The 12251-nt window shown below is 37.8% G+C and overlaps 1 protein-coding gene across 1 annotated transcript in view; it reads left to right on the top strand.

The window, feature by feature from the left end:
• The window catches only part of LOC115219198 (arginase-1-like), a 55113-nt gene that overhangs the window by 29719 nt on the left and 13143 nt on the right, over positions 1-12251 (top strand). The window contains exons 4-8 of the mRNA XM_029789317.2: positions 1117-1385; positions 4117-4173; positions 5289-5393; positions 8290-8366; positions 10428-10487. Coding sequence (XP_029645177.1) covers positions 1117-1385; positions 4117-4173; positions 5289-5393; positions 8290-8366; positions 10428-10487 — 568 coding nt within the window. The remainder of the gene's footprint in view (positions 1-1116; positions 1386-4116; positions 4174-5288; positions 5394-8289; positions 8367-10427; positions 10488-12251) is intronic.

The following is a 12251-nucleotide window of genomic DNA, read 5'->3' as shown; positions in this document are numbered from 1 at the left end:
AAACGTTTACAAGTTGAGTTTCTTTTTCTCTTTTTTATTCTTTATTTTCCTTTTTTCTTTCCTCTTCCTCTCTTTTTCACTCTTTTTATATTTTTAAGAAAACAGTTATTCTACAATAACAAGTGCGCCTAAGTCACTGTGGTCTACAACTGTAGAGAGCGAATCAATTATCACCTCCACCTCCAAGGGACCAACGTCTGACCCAAACTTTTTTTTCAATTCACGGTAGCTCTCCCTATCAATGAGCACACAACTCATATCAGGGGAGACACCCCTTCACGGCAAGTTCCCCCTTACGATTGACTTCAATTCTATCTTTTTCGCTAGTGTTGCTTTCCTCGCCTCGTATAACAATACAAAAGCTGGGTTTTTTTTTTGGTGGGGGTGAGGTTCCTGCGTATCTGTGTGTGCAGGTTCTAGGTCAGTGTCAGGTGGGACTGGGCGAAGGATGGTGTAAGTGGGGATAGGGTGGGGCTAGTATCCGTGGAATGGTTATTCCTCCTCTTTCTTCTTTTCCCCTTGGAAGCGTTGGTCCATTCGTTCCCTTCTGGTGCCTTTATCCCTTTTTCATCACATTTCTCCTTCGTCTCTGTATTTGTCACCATATGAGGTGGAGGTGCGGCTTCCTTCACCACGGTACTTTTGCGGCATGTGGAGGGCAATCTGCTCTCGTGTGACCTTTCTGGCCACACTTGAAGCATTGGGGCTTCCTACCCTCCACCACTGCCCTCAATCTCTTGTCACCTACCAAAATAGTGTCCACAATACTTTCTATGTCCTCTATGTATGTATGTATGTATGTATGTATGTATGTATCCTCATGCATATACTTACATATCTAGACATACACATATATATTTAAATGATAAATTTCTGGAAAGTTTTACAGATTTTTACAGTTCCAGTTATGGATTGGATCTGTAGTCTTCGAATTAGCTTTCTCCTTTCTGGTTTTGAGAAGCCTAATTTCTCAAGATTGGTACATATTGTGTTACATATCCCTATAATTACAGGTATAAACCTGAACTTATATGTATGTATGTATGTATATATGGTGTATATACATCTGGACGTATAGATTGTCTAAAGGTAACGTAGTAACTTCTATGATTTCAGCTTTCTGATAAAGTGTCAGAGGAACGCCGAAAGGGACACAACGTGATAGTGTTGGGTGGAGACCATAGTCTCGGGATCGGTTCTGTGCACGGCCAGATAGAAGCTGAAAAGGAAAAGCCTGTACTGCTATGGATAGATGCACACAGCGATATTAATTCGCCGAAGACGTCCCCTTCTGGTAATGCACATGGAATGCCTGTAGCATATCTGATTGAAGAAATGAGAAACCAATTACCTGAGATTGAGCAGTTCAATTGGGTACATCACTCGTAAGTTGTCCGTTCATGACCATTTAACGATAACAGGGGCATAATTTAAGCATTATTTTATCTATCTATCTATCTATCTATCTATCTATCTATCTATCTATCTATCTATCTATCTATCTATCTATCTATCTATCTATCTATCTATCTATCTATCTATCTATCTATCTATCTATCATATGATAACGATCCCTATTGATCGATTTTTTCTTTTTCCTTTTATTTTCATTTTTTCCACCCTTTTTTTTTGCTTTCCTCTTTCTTTCCATTTACAATCCCTTTTGATCGAAAACCAACCCCACTTTTTTATCCCCCAAAAGAAAAGCTCTACCTTGTAATTTGTCCCGTCTGTGTGCAGCCTTGTGTGGCTAATAAAGAGACATATCTATCTATCTATCTATCTATCTATCTATCTATCTATCTATCTATCTATTTATCTATCTATCTATATCTATCTATCTATCTATCTATCTATCTATCTATCTATCTATCTATCTACCTACCTACCTACCTACCTACCTACCTACCTACCTACCTATCTATCTATCTATATCTATCTATCTATCTATCTATCTATCTATCTATCTATCTCTATCTATCTATCTATCTATCTATCTATCTATCGATCTATCGATCTGTCTGTCTGTCTGTCTGTCTGTCTATCTGTCTGTCTATCTGTCTATCTATTTAAACTCTCTTTTTGCTTCTCTCTGTCTGTCTGTCTGTCTCTCTCTCTTTCTCAATACACATATACATACATATATCGTATGATAGATCTAAGATTTAGAAACTTGTATTATATTAAAATCTAGGAAAGCCTCCATTCTATTTGACAGGTTATTGTAGATTTAAAAAAAAAACTGCCTGCGTCCTTTTGACACTCACAGAGGAGTTAGTACTTCAACAGAAATAAGATTTCACAAAGTTTTATATCTTAGAGCAACTTAAGACCAAAGTTCCTTGTGTCATTGGAGAGTTATATCATAACGATGGTCTTTCAGGTTTAAATATTTGTGTTTAGTTCCGCCCAAAATACAGATAGCGTTAGAAAAGTATTGCACACGTTCTTTAAATATCTTCTGTATGTATAAATTTAAAACTTCATCTGAAAAGCATTTAGGCTTTAGATGTAACTAAAAATGCTTTTTTCTTTAATGCCAAATGAGACTTTGGGATAAGATTCAAGGGATCGTACAGACAATTTAGTTTCAAATGTCTCTGATTATGCTCTATATTGAATCAAGAAAAATGGCTTCTATGGGAATATTTTTGATATTCTTCAATCTGATACCATAAAGAATATAAAGTGAGTATACAATATTACTTGGTTCCACCAAATGTAGGTACCTGATCTTTTAGCAAACTTTACGCACGCACGCACATACACACACACACACACAACACACACACACACACACACACACACACACACACACACACACACACACACACACACGGTGCATTCCAGAAGTTTTGAGATGTTTTCGAGAAAGAGATAGAGAGAAAGACATTAATTTCAATGAAGTACAAACTTCAAATCTTCTTCAAAGCAGGATCCTCTCTGAACCTAATGCACTCCAAGTTGTAGTGTTCCAGCCATTTTTTGAAGGGTCCCGTGGAAGTTCTCCAAAGTGACGGTGTTCGGGACCTTTGTCACGGCCTCCTTCATCTTCAAAATGACTGGCCCTGAAGTTATCCTTTAGCTTAGGAATCAACCCAAATGTCACAGGGAATAAGGCATGGATTGTAGGGAATGTAAGGGACAGTTTTGATGTCCTTCTCTGTCAAGTTGCTGGTTACCAGGATGCTCGTCACTGTGTACCCAGGTAAAAACTTGCCACAAATTTTGAACATGTTCAGATCTTCAAGAATAATTCTGTATAAAGTTTCACGTCAACTTCAAACTGTATCCTTATTGTCCTTATAGACACATGGCGATCTTCATCCAGAAATCAGCGAATTTTCTGAGGTCTCGCTTCCTCTCACACCTCTCATCATTTCTCACCTCCTCTCTATCGTCCTTGAACCCCTTGTGACAGCGCAAAACCTAATCCATAAGCTGTCTAGAGGATTTCACAAGTTGCTGTTGCGTCTTTGCCCAGTTTAATACAAAACTTTATTGCGTACCGAGCATCTAGTTGTCCCAACTGCATTCGGCAAGAGATTAATAAATAAGAAGTGTTTAGTGGAGTGCGTTCAAATGCTGTAAATCTGGATTAAGGAGATCAGCTTTTTAGATGTATTGTAAGGATATGCCAAAACTAGAATAATCTAGAGCAGTTGTAACTCTCTCAAAACATTTGGAATGCACCTCGTGTGTGTATGTGTATCTCTCTCTCTCTCTCTCTCTCTCTCTCTCTCTCTCTATATATATATATATATATATATATATAATATATATATATATATATATATATATATATATATATACATATATACATATTTACACACACACACACGAGTGTGTCTTTGCGTTTGTGTTTGTCCCCCACATCCTCTCGTTTATTTACGTAACGTAGCGGTTCACCATAGAGATCGATAGAATAAATTCAAGTCTTGGAGTCAATTCGTTCAACTAAAACCCTTCAAGGCGGTGCCCCAGTATGGCCGCAGTGCAGTAACTGAAACAAGTGACAGATGAAAGATGAAAGATATTAAACATTTTTTAAGATGGGCATGATAGTGAGTTCGAAGTTTTGGTTACGCATGATCTAATCTTAATTCTATTTTTTAGGATCAATGCCAAAGACGTGGTTTATATTGGACTTCGTGATATTGACGTCGGGGAAATGTAAGTACTCCTCCTACTTTTCCTCCTCCCCCCCTCCTCCTTGCTCACCTTCATTTTCTTCTTCTGCAGACACAGTCACACCTACTTCCAATTCCATATGCTCGTTTAGACACACATGGAAATAAGCATAAATGTGAACGCCTACTGATGCAGAAGTGCGCAGTTTCCTTCTGCCAAATTTCTTTCACAAAGATTTGGTCGTTGGTTTTTTCGCAGTGGAGTCGAACGCGGAATCGCATAGCTGCAGGACAAAGTTCTTGACCTCACAGCTATATCAACGCCTTCACGGATGAGATACGTTTGATATAACCTGGTACTCCGTCGTTTACGACGATGACGACGAGAGTTCCGGTTGATCCGTTCAACGAAAGAGCCTGTTTGTGAAATGAACGGGCAAGTGGCTGAATGCCCCACAGACACGCGTACCCTTAACGTAGTTCTCTGGGAAACTCAGCATCACACATAAAGGGACGAGGTCAGCCCTTTGAAATACCTGTATAAGTAATTTTTTGCCAGCTAAGTGGATTGGAGCAACGTGAAATAGATGACCTTACACGGATCTTTTTGGTTTGAACGGCAGTTTTTAACATAATTTCTAGGTAACTAAACACTTTTAAACTTCGTATACTGGTAGAATGTGTTTATAAAACATCTTTTTCTCTTGGCTTTATTGAGAAAATTCTATAGTTTGTAAGATATTTGTTGTTTTTTTCTTCAATTTTTGCAATTTTAACCAATCACTGACGTCCATTGAGGTAAACAACATTCTGTGCCGTATGAATATGTCTCTCGTTTAAGAAACAGATTGGGTTTATTTACATTTGTGAAGAAAAGAAGATACCCTTCCCCCCACCCCTAACCCTAACTAACTTAACCCTAAAACAGATTGACATGCAATAGATCGATACTAGGGTCGTAATTATGGGTGACAATTTCATATGACACCGCTAGAAAAAACTGCTGTTCAAACCGAAAAGACCCCCTTACGATTGTTAGCCGAATTCCCTAACCACTGATTTTAGGTACAAAATACAGGGCCAAGCACGCAATACAAGTGTGCCATTGATTCTCGCCTTAGTAAATATAATGTTTTGACATATTTCTTGATCTTTTAGACGTACTATGAAGAACCTGGGGGTGAAATTCTTTTCGATGCAAGAAGTTGAAGAATATGGAATTGCAAAAGTTGTAAAACTTGCCTTGGATTTAGTTGACATCACGTAAGTAGTTGTTTTATTTATTTATTTGCTTTTGAAACTATAAACCACTCCATAAAAACGGGCCCCCAAAACTGTTAGCCGGTTCGCTGTACGTTTGCGGTTCTACGTTTGCACTCTACGTACCACGTGATAGTCTTACTTGGGATTGACTCACTTTTGTTTCCTTTCCTACACGTAGATTAGTTAATGGTTTCAATAGTTATTAGGATTTCGTCCGTAATCGTTTACCTTACTCATACCTCTCCATGGTGCCTGTCGAATTTTATCCGTTATTTTTGTGGTTTACAGAACCTAGCTGTTCTTTCTAATATGTTGAATTCACGTTAAGTGGATTCCTTATGTGTATAAATATACACTATATCGTATGACTAATATATAGTCTTCTTGACTAATTTTTTTTTTGCACGTTAGACCACTGGAAATGTAAATTTTGATTGAATATTTTAATTTTAATTAAATTCCATTTCCCTTTGATATGATTATATATATATACATATATATATATATATTTATTTTATAGAAGGAGCTTCTACAGGACTAGAACTGTTTCATTCAAAAGAAATCATCAGGAAGCTCCTGATGATTTCTTTTGAATGAAACAGTTCTAGTCCTATAGAAGCTCCTTCTATAAAATAAATTAATTTACTCTGCTATGTATTGAGTACCTTATTTACTGTGGTTAACCCCGACTCAACCCGGGACCTACACACACACACACACACACACACACACATATATATATATATTATATATATATATATATACGCACGCACGCGTGTTTACGTACATATATACAATGGTTTTTATAAACGGCTCCATTAAACCGAAGAATACTTACTCTTTCAAAAGCTGGTATAAACATCAAGATTATGATAATAATAATTATAACTAAAAAAAAATACTTTGTGGTTAATTATTCCATTTGGTAAATGATAATTTTTCCAAGTTGTTCAATATAGCAATAAAAAAAAGTGTTTCCCTATAAATCATAGATATAGAATTTTTAATAAACATAGGATCCACGTGGCTTATTCTAACAGTAATAAACATTGCACAAATAATAGGAAAATTTTACAAAAGCTTTTCTAATCAGAGCAGCAAAGTGAACCTTCAAAATGTCAATGTGAAACGGAAGAGAAAACGCTAAGATTTTAAAAGTCGCCGAAAAAGAAAGAACCCAATTTAACATAATTAATTAGGTAATTTGGAATAAAAAATCAGATAGAACAAAGATAATATTATTATGAAAGAGTAAATAGTAGAAAAGAATTTGGTAGAAATGAATTTGATTTTACCGTGAATGATCAAATATTCAGTAGCAACACTTTAAAATAACAGATAGTGTGTCGTATAGTCAACTGGAGACGATGTCTCCTGGGGTTATACAACAGAGAGTCAAGTTAGATATTAACTATAACTTTTGGTTAATATCTAACTTGACTCACATCTCTTTCTCATAAGGATAAATATGAATCTCCTAGATTCTATTCTTCTGCTATTTATTTTCTCAAATTCATTGTAAATCTTTATATATAAAATTGAAGTTGTGTGTGTGAGACTCTGTCTCCTCCGATTTAGATTCCTAACTACTCCAACATTTTGCGGTGCAGTTTAACCAAAAGCGGGTATCTTATAGTTGTCATTCATATCGAGCCCTTCTGGGTATTAGCGCGCGTCTACGATGAGTCTACGATTTAAAAAAAAATTACCATCATTTTTCCGCATTTTTAATGATTTTTGCTCGGGTTATATAAGGGAAGTAACTCTCTACAAATGCTTATATAGTTATTTCCCTTACAAACCCGAGCAACGCCGGGCGATACTGCTAGTTTATACATACATACATACATACATACATACATGCATACATACATACATACATACATACATACATACATACATACATACATACATACATACATACATATATATACATACATAAAATTAATGTAAACAGCACCAATAAGAAAATTATAATCGTCACTAAATGTGACTAGGGTGTTAGAAACATTGCTACATCCCAACCCAAAAGGTCACTAAGTGGGAAAAAGAAAACAGCATATTGAATCGTAATCAAACAAGTCTGACCACACTGATACAAAAGCCACGCCTCCTTTACTTCCACCTCCTTCTCAAACTATTTTCCTCTTTCTTTTCCCTCCCTTCGCAACACCCTCCCCCCAAAGTAAGAATATAGTCCCCAAATCCACTCCGTTCTTTTCTCTTCTCTATCCTCACTATCTCCCATTCTCTCCTCCTCTCTCACCCGTGAACATTCCTTTCTAATTTGTTCTTCTCTCTCCCCCCTCCCCTCTCTCCTTTTCTAAAACATCATCAGTTTCAATTTTATATAAAATGGTGAAGCAAACTTACTGTAAACCACTCTTTTGATAAATTCGATAACGGAAGAAAGCGTTAAAAATGTACGAAAAAATATATGTAATCATCCAACATTCTGACTACCTTGTCATTCTCTTTCTCTCCCCCCCTCTCTCTCTGTATATATATATATATTATATATATATATATATATAATATATATATATATATTATATATATATATATATATATATATGCGATGGTTTGGAGGTGATGTACAGGTATTATATATTAGAAAAAAATAAGGTACTCAGAAATCTGGATGGTTGTACATTTACAGATTTTTATTAATGTCACATGTTTTTATAAATCATATATTAGCGCTTGCATCTACTCTAGTAGATGCAAGCGCTAATATATGATTTATAAAAACATGTGATATATTAATAAAAATCTGTAAATGTACAACCATCCAGGTTTCTGATAATACATACATACATATATGCTTATATATATATGATATGATAGATGGATAAATATCTGAATATACGAAACTGATTTTGATAACCTCTTTCAGGAAAGACCGACCAATTCACGTCAGTTTTGACATAGACAGCATGGATCCTATCGTGGCACCGAGTACTGGTACACCAGGTAAGTCTGAACCAACATAATCCAGGCTGTCGCTTCATTTGCACATCATGCAGAATCGTGGCGAGCTTAGCATTCCAAAATCTAAAGAATTTATATAGAAACCCTTTCCGTAGAAGAACGTCGGCTCGAAACGTTGAAGACTCATCCTAATTTCCCTGAGCATCAACTTAATACACCCTGTTTGTTGCGTTTTTACACCCCAGTTTAAAAACAAACTTGTACTACACACACACACACACACATTCACATATACGATATGTTAATAATTATAATTCTAGCAGAGAATAGATTACAAAAGGTTTTTTTCAACTGATTTCTAAATTATGAAAGTTTGAAGAATTGTTTAAAGTATTCTTTTATTCTTCTACATTTCTACATGTTTCAGCCCTTAGGCTGTGGCTATGCTGGAGTACTGCCAATGTAATCACCTTTCCAATGGCCAATCTTATGTGATTGGCTTTTGATGAAGGAGGGAGTGCGACATTGCTACCCTCTTTCGAGTCTCTTGTCTTAATATTGGTTCCTCTGGGACCTTGGATGGCAGGAGGTCAAGTTATTTCTTAAAAACAGCTTCTCCTACTCCGTAAAGATCCCTCAGATGTTCGGCAAGGCGTTAAATAGCTGTGGACCCTTGAATCCCAAGCTATCGCAGTACATGATTCTCACTCTAGACAGGATAACTTGGACCTTTGGAACTCTGCAGTGACGTCCAGTTCTGAGGATGGTATAGCTGTAGATACCAAAGTTTGGTGCCAACCCCCTCAGGATCCTCCATACATATATCACTGCATACCTTTCCCGTCTTCGCTGCAGGGAATAAGAGCCGTAGCTCTTTCAGTCTCTCCCAGTAGCTCAGCTGTTCCATTAAACTGTTTTCTTCGGTCCCTTTATATATGGCATCTCGGTCTTTTTGTGGAAGATTAGCATCAGAAATTGCCTTGACCACTTGTACTACTTTGTGTCGTCGGAATAAGCTAGTGAGTGTGGCTCCCTGTGCAACCCATGGCATGTCTAAAAGGGTCACCATGAGCATTAACGGTCCCAATACATTTCTCTGAGGCACTCCACTTTCTTCGAACAGTGGCCCTATCTTGTACTCTACTGAAACAGACGCTTTTGCATGTCTATATAAGGCTTTAGGGTTTGTCTTTACATGTTTGACAGCCCTGGCTCCTTTTTTTACCCTCTATTTTTGATGGGAGTCACTTTCGATCTCAAGCAATGTTTGCTTAAGATAGGATCGTCTGCTATCCTTTAGCGGTCCATTTACACCGTTTTTAAAATTTTTATTGTCGTCTCATTAGTATCCGCATATCCCTAGGAATTATATATTTCTTTTCTACTCTAGGCACAAGGCCCGAAATTTTTTTTTTGCGGGGGGGGCAGTCGATTAAATCGACCCCAGTACGCAACTGGTACTTAATTTATCGACCCCGAAAGGATGAAAGGCAAAGTCGACCTCGGCGGAATTTGAACTCAGAACGTAAAGACAGACGAAATACCGCTAGGCATTTCGCCCGGCGTGCTAACATTTCTGCCAATTCGCCGCCTTAGGAATTATATTTTTCTATTGCTTTGACAATGTCTTTGGAGCAAACTTACTGGATATGTCATGTGTGATTTATGTCAAAATCTTGCGTAAAAAGACTGTTTGACTGGTTTTGTTCCACGACCTCTTTCTCAGTCTCCTTCCTATCAGCTTTGTGACCATACTGGAGTTGTTTCATCCGAGACTCTTGATAGTAATAGATTAATTTCTGTTTTGGAAGGATATTGAAGAGATAGGGACCGTTCCAATCTCAAGCTATTGCAATATCTTACCCTGTATTTCGATGGCAAGGAGTGAATCTTTGTCACTATGCAGTGGCGACCTGTTTTGGGGATAAATTTCAATGGTCATGTCCTTCCAGGATTTTCCCGCCTTCTCCTTTTAAGTCTTTCTCAGTTTCTCTATTGTGACAGCCATCACAACCAATGAATGTCCCATTCCAACATCGTAACAGAATCGCGAAACAAAAAGTGGCGTTGCCTTATATGTATATATCTTTTTCCTTTCCCCAGTTCCCGCAGGTTTGACATTGAGAGAAGCGTTATACATTGCCGAAGTCATATTCGAAACAGGTAAGACAATGTTTCGTCTCTAACCATTTTTGCATTCCTAATTACTTGAAATAACACCGATATATTCACACCTAATCGCCCTTTTTTCCACATGTATTCGAACCCCGTATTTGGTAATATCCAAACCGCTATTTAGAATGAAACTCTTCATGAAATCTCCGGGGGTCACCATCTGTTGTTCACAGCCTTGCTATTTAGTGTACTGATTTATTAGGCTTTAACGAGATTATCTGGGGCTTAGCTGACCCGGGAACTGAACTCACGCTTAAACACTTAAACCTTCAATTATATCCACTAATCCATTGTCTTGTAGGACATTTACGAAATAGAAATTAGGAACTTTACTTTATAGTCGAATGTTTATAATCGTATATGCTTGTTGGTTTAAGCGGTTGTCAACGCCAAATTATGTTTCCTAATTATTAATTCCACAATTTTTTTATTTTGTTTGTTCCTTCTCGAGCCATGCCTGGCTCATAAGGGCCGGTTTCCCGGTTTCTTGGCGTATATGTTCTCCACCTGGACGGGACGCCGGTCCGTCGCAGGTGAGCTGCAAGATGCAGGAGGAAAGAGTGAGAGAAAGTTGTGGCGAAAGAGTCAGCAGAAGTTTCGCCATTACCTTCTGCCGGAGCCGCGTGGAGCTTAGGTTTTTCGCTCATAAACACACACATCGTCCGGTCTGAGATTCGAACCCGCGATCCCTCGACCGCGAGTCCGCTGCTCTAACCACTAGGCCATGTGCCTCCACAATTCCACAAATGATCAGCCATGTCTGATTTCTCTGTCTCCCAACGGATTATGGATTTATTTTTTATATTTACTGACACAACTGTGTAAAGGCGGGATATACGCTGTTCTTGTTCATAAACTCTTCTGGCAGAGAGGTCTCCAAGAACGATAGACTTGTTTTGTCCTCATGATGCCTGGACCGCAGATCTCAAATTTCCTGGCAGACATCTAACATAAAGTCGACATATCGTAGCAGTTTTCTAACATCTTCCACTGTTATATCTCTACATTTGGAAGCCGATGTTAGACTGTCAGGTTAGTTGTTACTCAGAAAAGTCTATATCATTCTAACCATAGCATTTAAGACCGGTCGAAGAAGACGTAAAGTTTTATAGATATTCTTCGCCATATTTCCTTTCGTCATTTTGTCTAATCTCGAGTTTGCTGCATGTGTGAGGTCAATATGTATCAGCGTGGAAGGAGAACTGATATATTTGAACATGAATTCCCTACGGTGTTGATGTCCATCTCAATTATCTTCTTTTATGTCTATGTCCACCTTGCATATTCAAAATGTTAGGTTTAAACCTCTCGATGTTCACTTCCTAATTGTTGTACGATGTCGGGTGAGTTCGAGTTCAACTCGAAACGATTCAAGCTGTGTTTATGCCGTCGTATTTTTCCAGGTCATCATGTATCTTGGACTACGTTATTTAATGTGTCCTAGCCGTATTTACAACAGTAAGGTTTGATTTAAGGAAGATTTGACTGCTATATCTACCAAATCGATTGACTATGAACAAGTTCAAAGCAAAGAGTCTTCATTAGCTCAACTGCGCCTCGCACTTGTTAAGGAATGTCTTATAAACGAGTGTGTGCGCGCGTGTGTGTATATGTGCGTGTGTGTGCGTGTCTGCATGCGTGTGGGTATGCATGTACTTTCTGTGAATATATACGTAGCAGAAGTGGGTGTGTGGTATTAGTAGCTTGTTTATCCACCACATGGTTCCGGGTTCAGTCCCACTGCGTGGCAGC

Source organism: Octopus sinensis, linkage group LG14 (genome assembly GCF_006345805.1).
Source record: "Octopus sinensis linkage group LG14, ASM634580v1, whole genome shotgun sequence".
NCBI classification, from domain to species: Eukaryota; Metazoa; Mollusca; class Cephalopoda; order Octopoda; family Octopodidae; genus Octopus; species Octopus sinensis.
The sequence above is the reverse complement of the archived record's forward strand: the minus strand, read 5'-3'. Positions and strand labels throughout refer to the sequence as shown.